The following is a 25,463-nucleotide window of genomic DNA, read 5'->3' as shown; positions in this document are numbered from 1 at the left end:
TTTCGGAGCCGCAATCGGTGCGCAGTCCCAAAAGACAAAAGGGATCGCTTTTTACGTCAACAGCCACATCATCTCCGCTGCCACGGAAGCGCTGAGGAAGCAAGGCAAGACGAAAGGGTGTCCCCCCAAGCTTGCCGTCATTTCGAGCAGTGACAACGGCGACGCCTGCACGCTGTCTAAACCTGCTACGAATTTCTTGCAGATGGTGCTTGATCAAGTGTTTCGGAGCCGCAATCGGTGCGCAGTCCCAAAAGACAAAAGGGATCGCTTTTTACGTCAACAGCCACATCATCTCCGCTGCCACGGAAGCGCTGAGGAAGCAAGGCAAAGACGGAAGGGTGTCCCCCCAAGCTTGCCGTCATTTCTGGCAGTGACAACGGCGACGCCTGCACGCTGTCTAAACCTGCTACGAATTTCTTGCAGATGGTGCTTGATCAAGTGTTTCGGAGCCGCAATCGGTGCGCAGTCCCAGAAGACACCAGGGATCGCTTTTTACGTCAACAGTCACATCATCTCCGCTGCCACGGAAGCGCTGAGGAAGCAAGGCAAGACGAAAGGGTGTCCCCCCAAGCTTGCCGTCATTTCGAGCAGTGACAGCGGCGACGCCTGCACGCTGTCTAAACCTGCTACGAACTTTTTGCGGATAACGCTTGATCAAGTGTTTCGGAGCCGCAATCGGTGCGCAGTCCCAAAAGACAAAAGGGATCGCTTTTTACGTCAACAGCCACATCATCTCCGCTTCGACGGAAGCGCTGAGGAAGCAAGGCAAAGACGAAAGGGTGTCCCCCCAAGCTTGCCGTCATTTCTGGCAGTGACAGCAGCGACGCCTGCACGCTGTCTAAACCTGCTACGAACTTTTTGCGGATAACGCTTGATCAAGTGTTTCGGAGCCGCAATCGGTGCGCAGTCCCAGAAGACACAAGGGATCGCTTTTTACGTCAACAGTCACATCATCTCCGCTTCGACGGAAGCGCTGAGGAAGCAAGGCAAAGACGAAAGGGTATCCCCCCAAGCTTGCCGTCATTTCTGGCAGTGACAACGGCGACGCCTGCACGCAGTCTAAACCTGCTACGAATTTCTTGCAGATGGTGCTTGATCAAGAGTTTCGGAGCCGCAATCGGTGCGCAGTCCCAGAAGACACAAGGGATCGCTTTTTACGTCAACAGCCACATCATCTCCGCTGCGACGGAAGCGCTGAGGAAGCAAGGCAAGACGAAAGGGTGTCCCCCCAAGCTTGCCGTCATTTCTAGCACTGACAGCGGCGACGCCTGCACGCTGTCTAAACCTGCTACAAATTTCTTGCAGATGGTGCTTGATCAAGTGTTTCGGAGCCGCAATCGGTGCGCAGTCCCAGAAGACACAAGGGATCGCTTTTTACGTCAACAGCCACATCATCTCCGCTGCGACGGAAGCGCAGAGCAAGCAAGGCAAGACGAAAGGGTGTCCCCCCAAGCTTGCCTTCATTTCTAGCACTGACAGCGGCGACGCCTGCACGCTGTCTAAACCTGCTACAATTTCTTGCAGATGGTGCTTGATCAAGTGTTTCGGAGCCGCAATCGGGGCGCAGTCCCAGAAGACACAAGGGATCGCTTTTTACGTCAACAGCCACATCATCTCCGCTGCGACGGAAGCGCTGAGGAAGCAAGGAAAGACGAAAGGGTGTCCCCCCAAGCTTGCCGTCATTTCTAGCACTGACAGCGGCGACGCCTGCACGCTGTCTAAACCTGCTACAAATTTCTTGCAGATGGTGCTTGATCAAGTGTTTCGGAGCCACAATCGGTGCGCAGTGCCAGAAGACACAAGGGATTGCTTTTTACGTCAACAGCCACATCATCTCCGCTGCGACGGAAGCGCTGAGGAAGCAAGGCAAGACGAAAGGGTGTCCCCCCAAGCTTGCCGTCATTTCGAGCAGTGACAGCGGCGACGCCTGCACGCTGTCTAAACCTGCTACGAACTTTTTGCGGATAACGCTTGATCAAGTGTTTCGGAGCCGCAATCGGTGCGCAGTCCCAAAAGACAAAAGGGATCGCTTTTTACGTCAACAGCCACATCATCTCCGCTGCCACGGAAGCGCTGAGGAAGCAAGGCAAAGACGGAAGGGTGTCCCCCCAAGCTTGCCGTCATTTCTGGCAGTGACAACGGCGACGCCTGCACGCTGTCTAAACCTGCTACGAATTTCTTGCAGATGGTTTCTTGATCAAGTGTTTCGGAGCCGCAATCGGTGCGCAGTCCCAGAAGACACCAGGGATCGCTTTTTACGTCAACATCCACATCATCTCCGCTGCCACGGAAGCGCAGAGCAAGCAAGGCAAAGACGAAAGGGTGTCCCCCCAAGCTTGCCGTCATTTCTGGCAGTGACAACGGCGACGCCTGCACGCTGTCTAAACCTGCTACGAATTTCTTGCAGATGGTGCTTGATCAAGTGTTTCGGAGCCGCAATCGGTGCGCAGTCCCAGAAGACACAAGGGATTGCTTTTTACGTCAACAGCCACATCATCTCCGCTGCGACGGAAGCGCTGAGGAAGCAAGGCAAGACGAAAGGGTGTGCCCCCAAGCTTGCCGTCATTTCTGGCAGTGACAGCGGCGACGGCTGCACGATGTCTGAACCTGCTACGAACTTTTTGCGGATAACGCTTGATCAAGTGTTTCGGAGCCGCAATCGGTGCGCAGTCCCAGAAGACACAAGGGATCGCTTTTTACGTCAACAGCCACATCATCTCCGCTGCCACGGAAGCGCTGAGGAAGCAAGGCAAAGACGAAATTTGTCCCCCCAAGCTTGCCGTCCTTTCTGGCAGTGACAGCGGCGACGCCTGCACGCTGTCTGAACCTGCTACGAACTTTTTGCGGAGAACGCTTGATCAAGGGTTTCGGAGCCGCAATCGGTACGCAGTCCCAGAAGACACAAGGGATTGCTTTTTACGTCAACAGCCACATCATCTCCGCTTCGACGGAAGTGCTGAGGAAGCAAGGCAAAGACGAAAGGGTGTCCCCCCAAGCTTGCCGTCATTTGTGGCAGTGACAGCGGCGACGCCTGCACGCTGTCTAAACCTGCTACGAATTTCTTGCAGATGGTGCTTGATCAAGTGTATCGGAGCCGCAATCGGGGCGCAGTCCCAGAAGACACAAGGGATCGCTTTTTACGTCAACAGCCACATCATCGCCGCTTCGACGGAAGTGCTGAGGAAGCAAGGCAAAGACGAAAGGGTGTCCCCCCAAGCTTGCCGTCATTTGTGGCAGTGACAGCGGCGACGCCTGCACGCTGTCTGAACCTGCTACGAATTTCTTGCAGATGGTGCTTGATCAAGTGTTTCGGAGCCGCAATCGGGGCGCAGTCCCAGAAGACACAAGGGATCGCTTTTTACGTCAACAGCCACATCATCGCCGCTTCGACGGAAGTGCTGAGGAAGCAAGGCAAAGACGAAAGGGTGTCCCCCCAAGCTTGCCGTCATTTGTGGCAGTGACAGCGGCGACGCCTGCACGCTGTCCACACCTGCTACAAATTTCTTGCAGATGGTGCTTGATCAAGTATTTCGGAGCCGCAATCGGTGCGCAGTCCAAGAAGACACAAGGGATTGCTTTTTACGTCAACAGCCACATCATCTCCGCTTCGACGGAAGTGCTGAGGAAGCAAGGCAAAGACGAAAGGGTGTCCCCCCAAGCTTGCCGTCATTTGTGGCAGTGACAGCGGCGACGCCTGCACGCTGTCTACACCTGCTACGAATTTCTTGCGGATGGTGCTTGATCAAGTGTTTCGGAGCCGCAATCGGTGCGCAGTCCCTGAAGACACAAGGGATTGCTTTTTACGTCAACAGTCACATCATCGCCGCTTCGACGGAAGTGCTGAGGAAGCAAGGCAAAGACGAAAGGGTGTCCCCCCAAGCTTGCCGTCATTTGTGGCAGTGACAGCGGCGACGCCTGCACGCTGTCTACACCTGCTACGAATTTCTTGCAGATGGTGCTTGATCAAGTGTTTCGGAGCCGCAATCGGTGCGCAGTCCCAGAAGACACAAGGGATTGCTTTTTACGTCAACAGCCACATCATCTCCGCTTCGACGGAAGTGCTGAGGAAGCAAGGCAAAGACGAAAGGGTGTCCCCCCAAGCTTGCCGTCATTTGTGGCAGTGACAGCGGCGACGCCTGCACGCTGTCTACAACTGCTACAAATTTCTTGCAGATGGTGCTTGATCAAGTGTTTCGGAGCCGCAATCGGTGCGCAGTCCCAGAAGACACAAGGGATTGCTTTTTACGTCAACAGCCACATCATCTCCGCTTCGACGGAAGTGCTGAGGAAGCAAGGCAAAGACGAAAGGGTGTCCCCCCAAGCTTGCCGTCATTTGTGGCAGTGACAGCGGCGACGCCTGCACGCTGTCTGATCCTGCTACGAATTTCTTGCAGATGGTGCTTGATCAAGTGTTTCGGAGCCGCAATCGGGGCGCAGTCCCAGAAGACACAAGGGATCGCTTTTTACGTGAACAGCCACATCATCGCCGCTTCGACGGAAGTGCTGAGGAAGCAAGGCAAAGACGAAAGGGCGTCCCCCCAAGCTTGCCGTCATTTGTGGCAGTGACAGCGGCGACGCCTGCACGCTGTCTAAACCTGCTACGAATTTCTTGCCGATGGTGCTTGATCAAGTGTTTCGGAGCCGCAATCGGGGCGCAGTCCCAGAAGACACAAGGGATCGCTTTTTACGTCAACAGCCACATCATCGCCGCTTCGACGGAAGCGCTGAGGAAGCAAGGCAAACACGAAAGGGTGTCCCCACAAGCTTGCCGTTATTTCTGGCAGTGACAGCGGCGACGCCTGCACGCTGTCTAAACCTGCTCCAAATTTCTTGCCGATGGTGCTTGATCAAGTGTTTCGGAGCCGCAATCGGGGCGCAGTCCCAGAAGACACAAGGGATCGTTTTTACGTCAACAGCCACATCATCTCCGCTGCGACGGAAGCGCAGAGCAAGCAAGGCAAAGACGAAAGGGTGTCCCCACAAGCTTGCCGTCATTTCTGTCAGTGACAGCGGCGACGCCTGCATGCTGTCTAAACTTGCTATGAACTTCTTGCGGATGCTGCGTGATCAAGTGTTTCGGAGCCGTAATCGGTGCGCTGTCTCAGAAGACAAAGGGAATCGATCACCCTTTACCTAAACAGCCACATATTCGCCACGGTGACGGAAACGCCGAGGAATCAAGGCAGGGACAAAAGGGTGTCCCCACAAGCTTGCCCTCATTTCTGGCAGTGGCAACGGCGAGGCCTGCACGCTGTCTAAACTTGCTACGAAATTCTTGCAGATGCTGTCTAATGGAGTGTTTCGCAGCTGCAATTCGACTAACTTAGCTTTAATATCACTAACCGACTACATTCGTCACTCGATTGGTACGGGTAACTTCGTCGGTTCGGTATTCTTGGACTTCACTAATGATTTTGATACAATTAATCATAACATACTTTTTACTAAGCTAGAAGCCCTGGGAAGTGCCGGTCCAGTGCTGAAACTCCTAAAAAGTTACTTACATGATAGAGAACAAACAGTTTTTTTAGGTGCTTATTGTGATACTAATCTTACTAACCAAGGTGTACCCCAAGGCTCCATACTAGGTCCCTTACTATTCTATATATATATATATATATATATATATATATATATATATATATATATATATATATATATATATATATATATATATATATATAGATTGATGATTTACTCACATGTCTTAAATCGACACATTGTGTGCTATACGCAGACGATACTACTATCTCGTTGCCTGGCAATTTTTTAACCATAATCCTCAAACTAAACAACGAGCTTGACCCTATTGTTGCATGGTGTTCATCCAATCACTTAATTGTCAATCCTTCTAAAACTCTATTCGTGATTTTCCGTTCTAGCCAAAGAATACTAACTGGCTTGCCTGAGATAACTCTAGATGGTCATCACATTGCCGTCTCCGACTGTGTATCATTTTTGGGCATCAGATTAGATTCTAACCTAATGTTTTCTCAACACATTGCCTTCATCAAGCAAAAGTGCACCTTCGGTATAAGAGCATTAATCAAATCAAGAACACATTTCTCTCAAGACGGAAAATTAGCATTATACTTTGCCTTCATTCCCAACCACATTAATTATGGCATTGTTTCCTGGGGAAACATATATAACTGTCATATCTCATCTATTCAGCACTTACAAAACCAAACAACACGCATTATCACTAACAGTGGGTTTCCACGACTGCTACTCTACTACTTCGCGAAAATAACATCCTTGCTGTAACGCACTTGTTCAACTATAATCTAATAATTATGTTCTATAGATTACTTACTAAACCGCTCTCATACCAATTCATTGATTCCAGGCCCCTCATTAATAACAATAATACCTGCTTTGCACGTTACTCCAATTTTTTACTTCCTATGGTTCATTCTAACTATGGAAAAATGACATCATCATTGGCTGCTGTAAAACTGTCGAGTGGTTTACCCGTCAGCATTAAATCTTCATCCTTTCATACATTTAGTCATTCCCTTAAGCTGTTTTATATGCGTAACTAAGTTTACGTCATTCATTACACTACATTTGCCATTTGTATGTATCGACAGTGTTTCTTATGCCCTATAGACTTGCATACAGACAATTTGCTTGCGTTATTTTATTTTTCAATGTTGTATTTTCGAGATTGTGTTTGTTTCTTTTAGTTAGCTTTCTCTTTAATAGATCTCTACATTGTTAGTTTTAACTGTGGGTTCCGTTGCAGTCTTTGACTTTGGGACCCTCGTCTATGTATTGCCTCTTACCGACTCATTGTACTTACAGAATAATAAACTGAAACTGAAGACCTGACCGCCGCAGTGTCCGCTGAAGCGTCATCACGCCATATGAAGACAAATTAAAGACAGATTAAACAATGAAAAATGATTGATAGTGACAGTTAGTGAATGATAACGTTATAATGAAGATTGGCGGAGGTAGCAATGACTAGTAATGACTAATAATGACTACTAACGACTTATGATGACTACTAATGACTACGAGATGACCAATATGTCTAACGACAACTTGTGACGACTACAATTCATTAGAAATGACTAAAAATGCTTAGTTATGAGAAAGTCACTAATAATGACTCAAATGGCTAGTAATGATGATTATTGACTATAATATGACGAACATGTCTAACGACAGCTTGTAATGACCACCATTGTTTACAAATGACTAAAAATGCTTAGTAGTCAGCAATAATGACTAAAAGAAAAGAGAAATAGAAGTGGCGAATAGAAAGAGGCGAATGATAAGAAAACTTGTATTTTTTACAGGGACCCTGCAATTCTTTAGTTTGGTTAAACATCTTGAGATCTCCGAGTAGAAGTAGGTTCGATAAGCCAAATTGCAGCTGTGTTTTTATTTTTTTATTTTAGAACCTCACTGATAATCGCAAAAATATGGTTTGCGCGCGCATAACTTTTTGAACTTTGTTGTCTCGATATGTCGTTCTTTATGTTTAAGCAGATAAGACTCGTTATTTTTGTGAGATGTGCTTCCATTGCCAAGTCTACGTCATTTGTTGGAAGCCTGTAGTGGTGCGCTTGAGTGTCAGTTCACTTTTCGGAAGTGGTCGTGATATTTTGTTTCCTTTAAAGTAAGACGCCTTATTGGGAGGAGCCATTCTATGGCCGCGCAATTTTTTCTATGGCCGCGCAAAATGTTTATATTATTCCTTTAGGGCGTGCCTCTCTCGGACAGATAGAAGCATATTATTGGTGAGTGTGTCACACGTGTATTCATAAGACGGCAGTGTTTTGAGTATTGCTTAGAGCGTGCTTGGAAGTATTCAGAGATAAGCTCGAATTTTCGTGTAGTTTCGAGCGCATAATTTACCCAACAATGTTTTTGTTATTTCTTTATTGCGGGTCCTTTGTGGACAAGAAAGAAAATGTTAGTGCGTGAGTCGCATGACAGCGGAAGATTTACGGAGCCTTATTCGGAATATGTGGATTGTTTTGAGAGGACAGCCTTGTCTGCAAGACCTGGGCTTGTCTCACCAGACTTTCGCCAAGAATTCATTCTGCAGCGTGACCTCAGCAACCGTGGTCTAGGTGTCGTCCTTGTCCAACTTAACGAAAGCGGTGAAGAACACCCCGTGCTGTACCTCAGTCGAAAACTGACACCGCGAGAACAGGAGTTTAGCACCTTGTAGAAGGAGTGTTTGCGCGTAGTATGGGCCATTCAAAAGCCAGGATGCTATATTCAAGGCACGAAATTCGCGGTCGAGAGCGACCGTTGCCCTCTTGCATGGCTGAAAGAAATGTCAGAAAAAAAGGGGATACTGCTCAGATGGAATCTCATTTTGCACGCGCACAAGTTCGAGGCAAAGCATAGAAAAGGGAGCCACAATATAAATGCAGGTGGTCTGAGGCGGGGATTTTAGGCAAGCAACTAAGGGCGTTTTTTAACGTATTCTGTACCGCTATCGATGTTAGTGAGATAAGAAACCGATTTCTGCCTTGCCGAGGGCTGACCACGGTAATAAAAATAAAGAGAGAGGGGGTAGAACTTCTAAAGCGAGGTGGGGATCATGGCGTCCAGTAAGCGTGTCGCTCGGCCACGGCAACGAGAGCGCGCACTTGTGTTTTAACGCGACAGCGTTAAGGACCTCGTGTCGCAGAAATCCGGCGTCTGGCGTCGTTTCGGTAAAAAGGGCTTCGAAGCACGCATATCCAACCACGCAGGCCCTCCATGTAGCCCATGGAGCCTAGTGAATTAGTTGAATTTCTAAACATAAAATACGCCAAAAAAGTCATAAAGTGCGACTTACACACAGCCTACAGATAGGACCAGCGTCGGATTGTAATTTCAATATATGAGAAAGCATTCTTCTGTTACGCGAAAAGTAAAAAAACACACACCTTTTCCAGCCTTTCTACCATTCATTGAGCGGCCATGGCTTATAGTGCTCTCTTAAACATTCGTTTAAGGGAGGACTATAACAGCGTTTATAACACTGTGCAAAGCCACTTGGGCCACCATTGACGGGACTGCGGCTGTGTGCCCCTCTTTGAAGATACAGAAGCTTTAGCGCGACACAGCCCACAGCTCACGCTAAAAATTATAGAAGTTGATTTCATCAGAAATATGGGTAGTATGTGCGTTAGTGGCACCTCCGTTGCGCTGACCCCTAGTGAAGTCATGTATCTCTACAGAGAGCAATAGTAATGTGCGTTTTCTTTTTTCAAGTGACCATGTTGTTAGCACAATGACTTGCTGGTAGAAACCCCCTCTTGACTGCTTTTCATTTTACATACTTGATGTGGCAACGCAATAAAATATTGTTGGAAGTCAGCGCAGCGTATGTCGTCTCTCACAGTCCGTGTCCTTCGTGTTGTACGCCGTTCTTTATCATTGATTTCGATAGCCAAATGTTCATTATCACCTAATGTTAACAATTAAAAGAACACCCCGTATTTACCACTTGTTACACATCTCATGAGACATTTCGCTTGGCGTACACGTAACCAGGGCGAAAAGAAATATGGTAAAAGCTCACCTCGCGGCAGTCAGCCTGCCTCGCTCCCGGGAACACGTGCGCGACGGCTTTGTCGACACTCTCGACCACGTATTGGGTGATTCTCTCGCGTAGCGCGAACGTGAGCGTGCACCCTTTAGCAAACGAGGCCCTCAGCCGCTCCATGCTGCCGAGCGCCTTCAACTCGCCGCACGCCATGAAGCCCACGCGGCTGCAGGCCGCCTCACACTCCTCGGTACTGCGCAAAAGGCGACTGCAGTCGCTTACATTCGAACACAACAAGCTGTGTGTATCACGTCTTAGGGTGTCGCCACACTTCAGTCACAGTCAGTTATTACAATTTTATTGCAATAGAAATTATATTGACACTCCAAGCACATTTTTGCCGTCGCTGGCGTCGTCGTTGAGATCCTCCGTATTAAGCATACAACCATAGAATAAAGAACAACTTTAGAGAAGGGAAACTGTACCTTCCGCAGTGGTTCGAGAATAAGCAGCGGCAGCGCATGGAACTTACCTAGGTGGACACCAGATGACGCTGCTAAAACAGGAAGCGGAAATGCGCATTTTCTTTTTAGAGCATTATTCGATATGGCCGCTTTTTGCCGGTCGTGTACGCTTGTATCCGCTCGTACGCGCCGTACTCGCCTCGGCTGCCGCGTAGCCGGTGCGTTCTAATTGCCAGGAGACCAAAGAGCCTCTACTGACGCCCATACAAACAAGCCACAAGGGAGTGAACAGAACGTGCGACTTTATTGGCAAAAGACAAGCAGTGTATGTACATTCTCGTGCAATAGCACAAATAAAATTTGTATGTCGAGATACACTGGAATCTTTGACGCGAGCTCGTAAACGGCTCACCGTCGTCGTCACACATGGCGGTCTAGTAACGAGCGACAACCAGCGGCTCATGCAGATTGGTCAGTGTCCCGCCTGTTTGCAGCGGCAGTCGCCGTTAAAGATGAGCAACTTGCACTGCGAAACAATCGGGTGAACCAGGCATCTGCTGCCGCAGCCAACACAGCGACATGGACTACCCGGCATTTTAGCCTTAACTCCTTTCCAACCTGCACGTTACTTTTCTTTCGGAGGCCGCTAATGTGTGGCTCGCACTTGGTGTCCCACATTGTCTCAATATGGACAAGTCGCTTTCGTGGGCATCACCTTCATCAGCCACTTTTGCGGGCCTTTGCACCCAACTTCACACACGTCGGACCATGTAAGCACGTATGCCGGTCTCCGTTCGTGCTTAATCGCGGCGGAGAAAGGCAACAGGCACAATTTGCCCATGGCTGCAGCAGGAAAGGCTGAACGTGAACGGGGAGCACGAATCACGTTGTGTAAATTGGGAGTCTATGTTGCTGTGCAGATTGCAGGAGCAAATGCTTACTTCGAGAAACTGCTTTCCAGTGCAACTGACCAGGCCGCGACATCCGATAAGCATAACACGGCGACCGTAACCAAGTGAGATAACAGCAAAAATAAACGGCAATCATTCACCACATAGTGTTCAGAGAATACATTATACATTGGCTACAAACCATATGGCACCAGTGAGCATTCACATACACGGCTCTCTTAGGATACATTCAGCCGCCTACTTACAGGCATAATGCTTGCCTTCGTCGCATGTGGTGGCCTGGTAACGAGCGACAAACAGCAGTACAAACAGATTAGACAGAGCGTCGCACCTGTTTGAACCGACAGTTGCCGTTGAAGATGAGCAACTTCCATTGCGAAGCAATCAGGTGATGCAGGCATCTGCTGCCACAACCAACACAGCGAAATGGACTATCCGGCATTTTAGCGTTAACTCCTTTCCAACCTGCATGTTTCTTTTCTGTCGAGGGCCACTAATGTGTGGCTCACATTTGGTGTCCCACTTTGTCTCAATATGGACAAGTCGCTTTCGTGGGCATCACCTTCGGCAGCCATTTATGCGGGCCTTTCCACCAATGTGGCTATGAACTTCAAACACGTTGGACCATGTAAGCACGTATGCTTGTCTCCGTTCGTGCTTAATTGCAACTGAGAAAGGCCGCAGGCACAATTTGCACATGGCTGCAGCAGGAAAGGCTGAACGGGGAGCACGAATCATGGTGTGTAAATTGGGAGTCTGTGTAGCTGTGCGGACTGCAGGAGCAAATGCTTACCTCGAGAGACTGTTTTCGAATGCAACTGACCAGGCCCCCACATCCGATAAGCATAATACGGCGACCGTAACCAAATGAGATAACAGCAAAAATAAACGGCAATCATCCACCACATTGTGTTCAGAGAATACATTATACATTGGCTAGAAACCATATGGCAACAGTGAGCATTCACATACCCCGGTCTCTTAGGATACATTCAGCCGCCTACTTACAGGCATAATGCTTGCCTTCGTCGCATGTGGTGGTCTGGTAACGAGCGACAAACAGCAGTACAAACAGATTGGACAGAGCGTCGCACCTGTTTGAAACGACAGTTGCCGTTGAAGATGAGCAACTTCCATTGCGAAGCAATCAGGTGACGCAGGCATCTGCTGCCGCAACCAACACAGCGACATGGACTATCCGGCATTTTAGCATTAACTCCTTTCCAACCTGCATGTTTTTCTGTCGCGGGCCACTAATGTGTGGCTCACATTTGGTGTCCCACTTTGTCTCAATATGGACAAGTCGCTTTCATGGGCATCACCTTTGGCAGCCATTTTTGCAGGCATTTCCCCCGTACGGCTATCAACTTCATACACTTCAAACCATGTAAGCACATATGCTGGTCTCAGTTTTGAGCAAATCATGGCCGAGGTAGGCCACAAGCACAATTTGCCCATGGCTGCAGCAGGAAAAAATGAACGGGGAGCACCAGTTATGGTGTGTGTACACTGGGAGTCTATGTCGCTGTGCGGACTGCAGGAGCAAATGCTTACCTCGAGAGACTGCTTACCAATGTAGCTGAGCAGGCCCCCACATCCGAGAAATGTAACACGGCGACCACAACCAAGTGGGGCAGCAAAACTAGATTCTGCAATCTATCATTCAGTGTAGCTTGCGCAAAGACCCAGGCTATCGAGGAAGAAGAGCAACCGTCAACGAGACTAGGAATATGGAAAATGATAAAGCTTGCATTCAAGAGCGAAGCCACCCTGCTCTGCAAGCATTGAAGGCCAAAAACATCAAGAAAAGTAAAATGGTGCATAGCAAACAGTGCGTAGGTTAATGCAAGAAACATGTCGATGTTGCATCAGCTATTTCAGGAGAGGAATTGTGCATGACAACATGCACTAAAAGGTACTGCTACAGATATGTTATGCTACTAGACAGTGACTGGTATTAAGTATCAGCGAAGAATCGGTTTACCTTTATGTTTGGATGAGGATGAATGATCTCTAACGAGAATGGGCAATGAAAAAGCTTGCATTTATAGAAGAAAAATTACACTTGGCACAAATGGAATTGACATGGCCAGGAAGCTGATTAAGGGCAAACTGATGGAACTCTTTTGGCCAGCGTCGTCCGTGCTTGATCAGAAGTTGCAGGCGCATCTGAAAACGAAGAATTTCCATAAAGTCCTTTTTGAGTTACCTGGATGACTCAGCCAATTTGTCCGCGCTGGTGGAATGGTGGCTGAAGCTCTTTTCAGTCTTGACACAGTGCTCTGCAGACTTGATATCTCATGTAAATTCTTCTGCATGCGCTTCTTTGTTCGTGGTGTAAAAGCCTTGCAAATTCAGCTCCAGCCCCTTTCTGTTGGTGGGGATAGGAGCTCCTGTGATGACCAAGGTATGCTTGGCATGGACTCTGTTGGGGCAGAACGGTCACACATGAGATACAGCACAGATTAGCGAAACTCATGTGTGTTTTCTTTTATGTTCGAACCAATTATACTGAACCATAAACATGAGCAAACATTCATTTCTGCTGCAAACAAATGACATGTATCTCAAGACTAGCAAGACAATACAGCATATATCAGGCATATTTATTTCTGAACCACATGTTGTTTACCTTGTAGTAGCAGCCAATGTCCACACAATGGCCTTGTTGTAGCAGGCAGCAGCTTCTGTTTAGTGTGTGGAGTGTGTTGCTTTATACTGGTGCCATCCTCATTACTGCATGTCTGGAACAGAAATTTTGACTGAATCAGAAATTGAAAAAAAGCACAATTTTGCAATATGAAATGCAAAAAGGTGTGACATATATATTGTAATGGTTTGCGACTACAGAACACATGCAAATATACCCTGTCTGTTCTAGGGCGCTTAAGCAGCACGTTAAATAAATATTGCTATTGTCCATAAATTTATGCCTGCCTAACTACACAATGCATGTAAACAGTTTAAGTATTATTAAGATCACAAATGAGAACATTTGTGCGTTCATTTATACACTGGAAGAGATCACACTGCTGGTTCCACAAGCAAATACATGAAACTCATGAAGCTATTAGAACTGATGCATTATTTTTCTGCACGAACGTGATGCACTGCTGCACTACTGCAAAAATAAATGCCCTACGGTAAACCAAACTGAACAGCAAGAACATTTGGAACCAACAAGTACGAAATATGAGTGAATTATCACGCTTGCAACTCTTTAATACATTAAATTATGTACTTTCACATCATTTTACCAAAGGATTATTCGATGTTGTGGACGAAAAAAGTTGCCGGCGGACTCGAAAATAAGTTTTATATTTATATTGTGAAGCCTACCCAGTCACCTATGGCCACGGCTACAATAAGATGAAAAATGAGGCGCGCGTTCCGATATCGCTCTTTCTTTCCCGATTGTATGTGTATAACGACAGCCTCGCAAGTAACGGTTTATTTAGGAAAGAGCAACGGAGGATCCCGACTGCCATATGCTGTGCAGGATCTAGTTCGTTAACTTGTCTCCGCCTGTAAGTTAATGAGACGAATATTATATAACGATTCAAGCAGCGGTGTTAAACGACTCACCGTTATTGCCGTTGTCAGCCGCACCAGCTCCCGTTTCGATGCAGACGTGTTCCGAATGGCTCACGACCGATACCCAACTTTCGGGCTTACATGTGCGTTGCAAACACGTCACTTCACCCCAGGTTAAATAACGCGTGACATCGAAGCGCAATAAACTAGTTTTAGCGAAAAAGAAGCAACCAGTCTGAGCGCACGAACGAATGAATCCGTGCCGCCAGGCACTCGAAAATACCGGTAAAAATTTTAAATCCAGGCCAAAGGTCACGTGAAAGATCCGATGATGCTGAACGCTATTTGCGTTTATAATGACAAAGAAACAATAAACTTACTTACAAAGAATACAATATCAAATTAGCAATAATAATTTCGCCCTCTTTTTCATGTAATAAACGTGCTTCGGTAATTGTAGGAGAAAATTTGCAAAAAAAATTGCGCTTATTACGGCGCCTCCAGCGGAAAATGTTCAAACTAACGTAAGCATCCCGAAGTGATATTACTCTGCTGGTTTTGTTAGCAGCAGCGCGCGGTCGATTTTTTCGCCCTCTGTGGCCATTTGTTGAACTTGAGAGTGTGCGGGGCCTGATACAGCGTTGCCGCTCGTCGTATGCTGTATGTGCGAGTGAAAGCGCGCGAGGGAAGCAGCCGATCGGGGCTCCCTCTGGCGCGTAACGAATAAAGCAGATAGCAAACACGCCGTTGCGTGTGACCGGCCTGGAAGTGCATGACCTCGCAAACACTTCGCGAAATTTAGCAAATCTTGGTGACACTTAGTATGAGCATAGTTAAGCCATGCGTAACCTCGTAAGACTTTGCAAAACCTACCAACGCTCTGCATGAGCCTAGCCAAGCCATGCATAACATCAGGAAAACTTGCAAAACATAGCAACACGTAGTGATAGCTGGAAGTAGCGCCCCAGTGAGCCAGCCTTGCACCACTAGTGCAAATTGCCCACATTTTTTTCTGATTGCAAGCAGCACAAACAAAGGCAATTACCGGCATTGAACAATAACCTTATGCTGCCTTTCATGTTGACCGAGGGTGTACAATAATTTGAATTAAATTCCGGGGTTTTACGCGCCAAAACCACGATTTGATTATGAGGTACGCCGTAGTGGGGGGTGGGTGTTAATTCTGGCCACCTGTGGTTCTTCAATGTGCACCCAATGCATGGGCGTTTGTGCATTTCAGCCCCATCGAAATGCGGTAGCTGGGATTCCATGCCTTGCCCACAGCCTAAATAGCGCAACGCCATACACTGTGCTACCACGGTGGGCGTAGAGGAAGAATCAATGCGGGAATGATTGAGATCGCGAATGCGAGGGAAATACGCTAGAATTACGTTGCACCTCTTTGAAGTTCCGGATCAATGATTTAAACCGCGTTCACCACATCGCAAAGTGCTCTTTAGGAGCTGCCTCTTCGAGTGCCGAAGTGCAACTGACGGGGGTTCACAGCAGGCCATCGTCAGTTGTTGTCCCCTTCAAAGAGTGGAGGTCTAATCTATCTATCTATCTATCTATCTATCTATCTATCTATCTATCTATCTATCTATCTATCTATCTATCTATCTATCTATCTATCTATCTATCTATCTATCTATCTATCTATCTATCTATCTATCTATCTATCTATCTATCTATCTATCTATCTATCTATCTATCTATCTATCTATCTATCTATCTATCTATCTATCTATCTATCTATCTATCTATCTATCTATCTATCTATCTATCTATCTATCTATCTATCTATCTATCTATATCGTAACGGATACGAAAGGCGCGGACAAGAAGAGAGAAGAGAAGACGAAGAGAACGAAGAGTTTGAGAGGCCGGGCTGCGCTACGATCACGCTACGATCATCATCCATCGCCTGTAAATAAAACCATTTCTTCGCAACTCTTCGTAACAGTTGTGGTGGAAGGTGCGGGGTAATCGACACCCGAAGACGGAGGCTGAAGCAGAAGTTCTTCGATGGAGCCGTCGCCTTGCTGGACTCCCACCGAATCTACCGGGAGTGGAATATGTCCCACGACGCAGAAGAACAACGGCCCATTCCAACAGCTGCGCCGGCAAGTACCGTTCTACAACTGAGAGATGCGCGTCCCTTCGCCGGAAGATCGGACGAAGACGTCTAGGAATGGCTCATCCATTATCACCGGTTGAGTGCCGCCAACAAGTGGAACAGCGCTTCTCAGGTTTCGAACGTCGTGTTCTTTCTAACGGATACTGCGTTGTTGTGGTTCGACAATCACGAAGAAACGTTTACAACATGGGAAAGATTTGTTTCCGAAATCAAAGAGCGATTCGGCGACTCCGCGACGAAAAAGAAAAGGGCAGACGAGATGCTACTGCAACGTGCGCAAGTGCCAGGCGAAACCTGCACGGCCTACATTGAGGCGGTAATAAAACTGTGTAGGATGGTGAACTCTGGAATGTCTGAGGAATACAAAGTCGGGCACATCCTGAAATGAATTGCCGAATACGTTTATAATTTCCTCATCGAAAAGGACAACCTGGCTTCCGTCGCTGACATCATTCGGCACTGTCGTACTTTTGAGCAACTGAAGACGAGGCGCATCACAGCGAAGTTTGGCAGGCTAGCCAACGTGACGACAGCTGCGAGCGTGGACAGCAACCAGCCCCTCGATCTGGCATCAACGATACGACAAATAGTTCGGGAAGAGCTCAGCCTGCACGCGCAAGTGACACATCCAGGCACTCATGGCTTCCGCCTACCACCAGATTTCGAGCCAAACGTGGCATCCTTCTCCCCCTGTCCTGCGGCGAGGGGCACTAAGGATTATGAACTCGTACCCCGACAGCAGCCACGTCTCTACGACAGAGGACCTACTTACGACGCTCCGCCACAACGAGAGCAGCCGCGTTTTTACCCCGAGGCCCTGTGGCTTCTGTCAGGCCGCGACAAGAACAGCACCGACCCTACTACCACGACGTGACTTATGAACGACATGAAGGATTTCAGCGAGCAGCAGAGACACGTTATCCACATGACAACGAACTTTCTCGCCGCCCGCAGCAGCCTAGCATTCGTTTCGAGGAAGATGCTGCGAACCGCGACCCTCCCGTGTGCTACAACTGCGGTTCCACAGGCCATATAGCTCGGTATTGTCGCCAAGGCCGTCAAGCACGAAGGACACCACCGATGTTCTCGCCACCCAGAACCAGTACTTCATATGACTTGCGGACGACCGATTTGCTTCCAAGGGATCACTTCTCACACGAGACCAAACGCAGCGATTCGCCAGCATCTGAGCGGAGTTTGACGCCACCAAATAGCCGTCCCCTTCGCTCTCCGTCCCCTCGGCGCCGTTCTTCCTCACCGCCGCCGGGAAACTAGCATCCGCGGCCAATGGAGGTGTGGTCACCGGACGGTCGTTGCAAGAAATACCTCTGCCTGTTGTGATGTGCAAAAACAAAGTGAACGTCTCGATTAGAGGGCACGGCACACGCCTGAGGGACAGCATGGCTGAAAAGCTACTGCTGCAGGCCACGTCATGGTTTTCGGGTACAGCGATCACTTGGGATGGATTGCCATCCTGCCTGCCGTATCATCTCGACAACGAAATGCTATAGGATGCGACAACATGCAAGCCGCGTGGCCCGTCATTCCTACTTGGCCGCATGGGGGACATGACGGATTTCCGATTCGTCGACAAGCTTCTTTCGAGAATTACGTCAACGGCGGAACTTCTACAAAGGCAGCACCTCGACACCCACGCCCTCAGAGTGCACGGCACACGCCTGAGGGACAGCATGGCTGAAAAGCTACTGCTCGTTTTGCAGGTTGGTTCATGGCCTGATTCTATTTCCTATCGCAGTGACGATAGATTTCTCGTAGTTCGGCCGTGCCCTCGCAGATGTCGCGCCATTTTGGTTGACTGCTGGTCAGTGATGGTGTTGTTGTTGACATCGGGAGATATTGAGGAAAATCCAGGGCCCCCGACGGAAGAGTATTTGAAGGCCATTCTAGACAACCAGGCAGAAACCGACCGGAAACTTAATTCAATTCAAGAACAAATTGGAGTTCTCTCAGCAAGGACAGAAAAGCTGTCAGATTACCTTGTTGTAATCCAGGAGATGACCACAACAATAGATAAGCTCGAGGATACTGTCAGGCAACAGGCCAAAAAATTAGTTGAGTTTGAAAACCGTGGGCGCCGTAACAACCTTATAGTGTTTGGTGCCCCGGAAAAGGCGAACGAAACAGAGTCAGATCTCAGGGCAGCTGTTGCAGATAACATTTTTAAAAAAGAACTAGGTGTCCATGTCACCACAATAGAAAGAATTCACCGTATTGGAAGGAAGAAGCCAGAAAAACATAGACCTATCATAATGAAATTCTATGATAGCAGGGAAAAGGACAGCATTCTAAAGAATTGCAAAAAACTTAAGGGAAAATCTGTTCACGTCAGCAATGATTATGCAAAAGAAACTGCAGACGTTAGAAAGAAACTATGGGAACCTGCCATTGTAGAAAGGGACAACAAGCAAAAGGTGTCTCTGGTTCATGATAAGCTTAAGATTGATGACCGTCTATATGCCTGGGATCACAGTCGCAACGAGCGTATTCTTTGCCAAGAACGCCGTGATAAGGGCCGCCATAGCAATCGCAAAGTGTCAGGGGAAGCTTGCAATGACAAGGAGGGCATGCCTTCCTGCAGTTCAAATACAGCATAGCTCAGAATCGTTTCGTTCAATGCCCGCAGTATTCTTAACAAGGTTGCTGAATTAGAATGTCTGTTGCTATCTGAGCGACCGCACGTCGTTTGCATTACAGAAACATGGCTCAACAGTGCTATTTCTTGCGATTGCATTATCCCACCTGGCTACGCAATGTTCAGGTGGGATCGGGACTCTCGTGGTGGGGGTGTGGCCATTATTGTTAAATCATCGCTGACAGCCTGTACGGTTATGTGTGACATGTCGGAATCGGTGTGGTGTAAAATCATGTTTTCTGGCATGTCGTACCTCATAGGAGTCGTTTATAGGCCGCCAACTACTTCACCTGATTTTCTAGATATGTTAAATACGTTTCTTTGCTCGCATGTAAATAGGAACACCAGGCTAATAATGACTGGTGATTTTAACTTGCCACATATCGATTGGGAACCTATTTCACCTGGAAATACAGAAATTTCTTGTGCCGAAAAATTATTGGATATCACATTTTTTCATAACTTAAGGCAAATAGTGAAGGAAAACACACGTATAACGTCCCAATCGCCGTCATTGCTTGACTTGGTGTTCCTTTCCCATAAAGTAGGCGATTATGAAATGGCAGTCACCGATGGTATATCCGATCACAAAATCATTTTGCTGAATGTGCTTTCTTGTACACCGCCACCTACAAAACCTACTGTACGTGTTGAAATCAAAGACTATGCTAAGGCCGATGATACGTCTATTCTAGATTATTTAGAAAAGTGTTTCAACGAATTTGAAAATGTCGCCGAGGTCGAAACAGTTGAAGATTTGTGGCAGCGCTTTCAGGCTATTATTAAAGTCTGCATAGATCAGTTTGTTCCGACCCGACTCAAGAAAACGAAGCGGAGTAACCCATGTATAACTAGGGATATTGTTCACGCGAAACGGAAATTAAAAAGGCTGCGCAAAGAAAAAGCAGATCCTAGGGAAATACATGCAGTACGCCAGAGAATAAAGGCTTTGTTACTCAGTTCGAAGCAAACATGTTTTAACCGCACTCTAAATGATTTTCTTAAGACTTCCCCAGAAAACATTTGGCGTTATTTAGACCGCAGAAAGGAAAAAATAAAGCAAATGACGGTAGGAAATGTTCAAGTAGAAGAAAAAGGTGTTATCGCTGATGGATTAAATAAATATTTCCAATCAGTATTCACGCGCAGTGATCGACCATTTCCAGTAGATGAGGGGGCATCTTTCAGCGAAAGTTCCATGGACGCTATCAACTTTACTCAGAGGGACGTATTCCAGCAGTTGCTACAGTTAGATGACAAGAAGGCTTCTGGGCCAGACGGAATACCTTCTGGCTTTTTGAAAAGGTATGCTGAGTGGATATCATTTTATTTGGTAATTATTTTTCGGAAATCACTAAGCACCCATTCCGTGCCACAGGACTGGCGTTGTGCTGTAGTTATCCCCATATTTAAAAGTGGCAATCGTACTCTAATGAATAACTACCGTCCTGTATCCCTTACGTCAGTTTGCTGCAAGGTTATGGAACACGTCATAGCAAAACATATAATTATCGTCCTAGAATCAAATGGCCTCCTTTGCGCATGCCAGCATAAGTTCCGACGGGGACTTTCCACAGTGACACAGCTCATTGAGACATTACACGATTTTTCCAAAGCTATGGACAACCGTGAACAAATGGATGTTATATGCGTTGATTTTGCCAAAGCCTTTGATAAGGTTCCCCATCGTAAATTACTTTTTAATCTGTACAAAGCAGGTATAAATGGCGATGTTCTAAAATTGATTGAAGATTATTTAACTACCCGCAAGCAGGCAGTTCGCGTTGAAGGTTCCGAGTCTGGTTTTGTAGATGTATACTCAGGAGTACCACAGGGGTCCGTGTTAGGGCCAACACTTTTTCTGCTTTACATCAATGATGTAGCAACCGCTTTAGAGAGTTCTGCTAAGATAAAACTCTTTGCAGATGACTGCTTGATTTTTGCACCGGTATCCTGTTTAGAGGATCAGATTAAGCTCAACCGAAACCTTCAGGCGTTTGGGAGTTGGTGTGACAACTGGGAAATGCGAATTAATTTTGATAAGACCACATACACGCATATCACTGCAAAAAGGAATATTTTTACTTTTCAGTACGATATTCAAGGCTACAATCTAGTTAATGTTCCTTGTTTCAAATATCTTGGTGTCTCTATTTCGCATGATTTAAAATGGCACAATCAAGCAGAAAGAGTGCGCTCTGCAGCACAGAAGAAATTGGGTTTGTTAAGAGCAAAACTGGGGAGGGCAACAAAAGATGTTAAACTGCTGGCTTACAGATCTCTTATTCGACCATCCCTAGAATATGCGTTAGTAGCATGGGCGTCCCATCAGAAGGTAATGTGGGCCAAGATAGAGAAGGTGCAACGCCGGGCGGCGCGCTTTATTTGTTCGAAATATAGAAGGACAGACTCAGTTTCGGCGATGTTAAAGTCTTGCGGTCTTGAATTATTGGAAGATCGGTGCAAGAAGCAGAGAGTAAAAACGTTATTTGAAATAATTCACGGCGAACTAAAAATTAATAAAGATTTGTATTTAAAACCTCCAGGCAGACTGAGCTCCCGCTTAAATCATAGTGAAGCTATTCAACCGTACTTGTCCCGAACCAATGCCTTTCGTTGTTCGTTCTTCCCAGAGTCAATAGAGCTGTGGAACAAGCTGCCTGCAGAAATTGTTCGCAGTTCTGATACTGCATTGTTTACAAATGCAATCAAGGTTCTTTACTAAAACTGTACCATGTGGATATTGTAAAGTGTTTTTCTTTCCTTTTTTTCTCTTTTTCATTTTTTTCTGTTTGTGTGCGTGCGGCAGCTGCTTGAACATTTGAATACATGTCTTATAGTCTGTGTATCGTATCTTGTATTGTATCCGTAGGACACTGTAGTGCATGTGCATATTTCTTTTGTATCTGGCTGTCTTGTATGAACGTATATGTAACATCCCTCCCTGTTATGACCCTCAACTGAGGGTTCACAGTATTTCTAAATAAACAATTGACGGAAAACCGACCATGGCGTTAGTTGATACTTGGGCGACTGTGTCTGTGATGAGCCTCGCTTTCAAAAACCGCCTAGGCCACAAAGTTATGTTTTCTTGGAACGACGGTATTAGCTTTCGTGGAGTAGGCGGCGAGTGGCTTCAACCCCTTGGTGTTTGTGCTGTGAGTAATACTTGTTGGGGGGCTAGTTGGTGCATGTTTCCAGAAGAGGGTTATAGCGCCGAAATAACACAACACACAGCAAGCGAGACGGGCTGATGCTGTGAGTGTTTTGTTGGCTGGGAAAGTGTTTGTGACGGAATTCCTTGTTCTTTCTCGTTGTTCGCACGATGTTATTCTAGGTATAGATTTTCGTGAACAGTGCGGTGCTTCCGTGGACTGTGGTTGTGGCGAAATATCATTGAACAAGTTATTTATATCAGCACAGTCCGAACAAAGCTCGGGTGGTGAAGACAGGGCCACAGACACTCTCAGTGTTCTTGATGAAGTGATTGCATCATCGTGGTGCCAGACGCCCGCTCGTGTTTCTGCAACTACTGTTGATGCTGATTGTGTTGACCTAGTAGTTAGGCCTCTCCGCATAAACTGTGCTAAAAAAGATATACTTGTGCCCTGCTCTGTCGTGTGCATGACGAAAGGAGTCGCCACATTGTGGGCGCTGAACTGTTCCGCCACGCCGGTTGTCCTTCCTCGCGGTATGAAAATCGCTCTCTTCGATAAAGCCGCATGTAGCTCAATAGCGGCACTAACTACGGACGTTTCTACAGCTTTCTCTCCTTGCGATAATCGCCATTCTGAAGAGCTAATGCTCGGCATGATCAGCAAGGCTTTCGGCACATCGGAACGGCAAGCACTGGTACAGGTCCTTGCCAGACATGAGGCTGCATTCGACTTCACGCATGGAGATGCACCCCTTCATTTACCGTCGTCCCGCGCTCGTCACAGAATGGATACCGGCTCAGCACACCCCATCCGCCGGAAGCCCTACCGAGTGTCATTGTCCGAGCGCAAAGTTATTGCAGAGCAAGTCAAGGAGATGATGAACAAAGGTGTCGTTCAAGAGTCGTCTAGTCCATGGGCAGCCCCAGTAATCCTGGTGCGAAAAAAAGATGGCTCCTGGAGATTCTGCGTGGACTACAGACATCTAAACGCAGTGACGAAGAAGGATGTATATCCACTACCGCGAATCGATGACGTCATTGATTGCTTACACGCTGCTTCTTACTTCTCAACACTTGATTTGCGATCAGGGTATTGGCAAATACCTATGGACCCTGCCGACAAGGAAAAGACCGCTTTCGTGACTCCAGATGGCCTATCCGAATTTAATGTTATGCCTTGTGGCCTTTGCAATGCTCCTGCCACCTTTGAAAGATTCATGGACACAGTACTACGTGGTCTAAAGTGGGAGATATGCATGTGTTACCTCGATGATGTTGCAATCTTTGGCCGCACGTTTGAAGAACATAACGAACGCCTCAGCCTCGTTCTCGACTGCATTGAGGAAGCTGGACTGATTCTAAACTAAAAGAAGTGTCGGTTCGGCGAACGTCAAACACTGGTCCTTGTACACTTAGTCGACAAGGATGGCGTCAGACCCGATCCTCGTAAGATTGAAGCGGTGAGCTCCTTCAAGCCACCGCAGTCAGCACGAGAACTCCGCTCATTCATTGGCCTATGTTCGTATTTTCTTCGTTTCGTTCCCCGGTTTGCCGACATCATTTACCCGTTGACAAGTATTTTGCGACAAAATGCATCCTTCAATTGAACACCAGAGTGTGACGCATCATTCTCTCAACTGAAGTTTATACTAACGTCAGCACCCCTCTTGCGTCACTTCGATCCATCTTGCCCGACTGAAGTTCACACTGATGCTAGTGGAATGGGGATAGGAGCGGTGCTTGTACAACGTCACAGTGGCGCAGAACATGTTGTCGCATATGCTAGCCGTTGCCTGAGCAAATCTGAACGCAATTATACGGTTACGGAACAGGAATGCCTGGCAGCCGTTTTCGCCATACAAAAGTTTCGGTGTTATCTTTACGGTAGACCATTCCAGATTATCACCGACCACCATTCTTTATGCTGGCTGATCGGTTTGCGTGATCCCTCTGGTCGCCTCGCACGTTGAGCGCTGCGCCTCCAGGAATACGACTTTGTGGTATCGTACAAGAGTGGCCGTCGTCACGCTGACGCAGACTGCCTCTCTCGAATTCCTCTTGCGACTACCGACTGCGATGCTGAGAGTTTTGACGACTGTCTCGCTGCTGTTACTTCTACGTTCCCTGACGCGGCAGACTTTCAGCGAGAACAACGGAATGATGTTACCCTCGATCTGCTTTTTGTCGCCGCCCGTACTTATAAAGGCAGCGGTCGCTTTACTATCCGTGATAAATTGCTCTACAAAACTAATTACTCCGGGCAAGGAGCGCGTTTTCTGCTTGTTGTCCCCGAGAGTCTCCCCTCAGCCATTCTACGCGCCATGCATGACGATGTGACATCCGACCATTTCGGCTTCGTACGAACACTGCACCGCACCCAGGAGCGCTTTTACTGGCCCAAGATGTACGATACAACCAAGCGTTATGTCACTAGTTGCGAAACGTGCCAACGTCACAAGCGACCGACCACCGCAGCCCCGGGTCCCCTTCGGCCATTGACAACGCCCAGTACGCCGTTCGAGCAAGTAGGCATTGACCTTTTCGGTCCATTCCCGTTATCTAACAACAAGAACCGTTGGATAATTATCTGCGTAGACCATCTTACATGGTAGGCAGAAACTGCAGCCATACCGTCTTCTACCGCTGCTTGCGTGGCGGTCTTCCTGCTGCGTTCCGTGGTCCTTCGTCATGGCCCACCACGTGTCATCATCAGCGACCATGGTCGCCAGTTCACTGCTGATGCCATTGAAGAGTTACTTCGTTTGTGCACTTCACAGTTCCGTCATTCCACGCCGTATCATCCACAGACCAATGGCCTCGTTGAAAGGACGAACAGAACGCTGACCAACATGCTTGCCATGTACGTCTCCTCCAATCATAAGAACTGGGACGACGTGCTTCCTTCATTCATCACTTACGCATACAACACGGCGAAGCACGAAACCACGAACTATAGCCCATTTCACCTCCTGTATGCAAGGTTACCGCGAAGCCCTCTGGACACTTTTTCACCCTTCGTACTGCACAGTGATGATTCTGTATCGAAGACTTTGTGTCTCGCCGAAGAAGCTCGTCGAATAGCTCGTCTTCGTACTCTGGCCTCGCAAA

The 25,463-nt window shown here is 47.5% G+C and overlaps 1 protein-coding gene across 1 annotated transcript in view; it reads right to left on the bottom strand.

Moving 5' to 3' along the window:
- Window positions 1-25,463, bottom strand: part of LOC140217077 (phospholipid-transporting ATPase ABCA3-like) — a 155,246-nt gene that overhangs the window by 30,584 nt on the left and 99,199 nt on the right. The window contains exon 7 of the mRNA XM_072287490.1: window positions 9,536-9,752. Within this exon, the coding sequence (XP_072143591.1) occupies window positions 9,536-9,752 (217 nt within the window). The remainder of the gene's footprint in view (window positions 1-9,535; window positions 9,753-25,463) is intronic.

The sequence above is a fragment of the Dermacentor andersoni genome, chromosome 4, assembly GCF_023375885.2.
Source record: "Dermacentor andersoni chromosome 4, qqDerAnde1_hic_scaffold, whole genome shotgun sequence".
NCBI classification, from domain to species: Eukaryota; Metazoa; Arthropoda; class Arachnida; order Ixodida; family Ixodidae; genus Dermacentor; species Dermacentor andersoni.
Note: the sequence above shows the minus strand (reverse complement) of the source record. Positions and strands in the feature narration are given on the sequence as shown.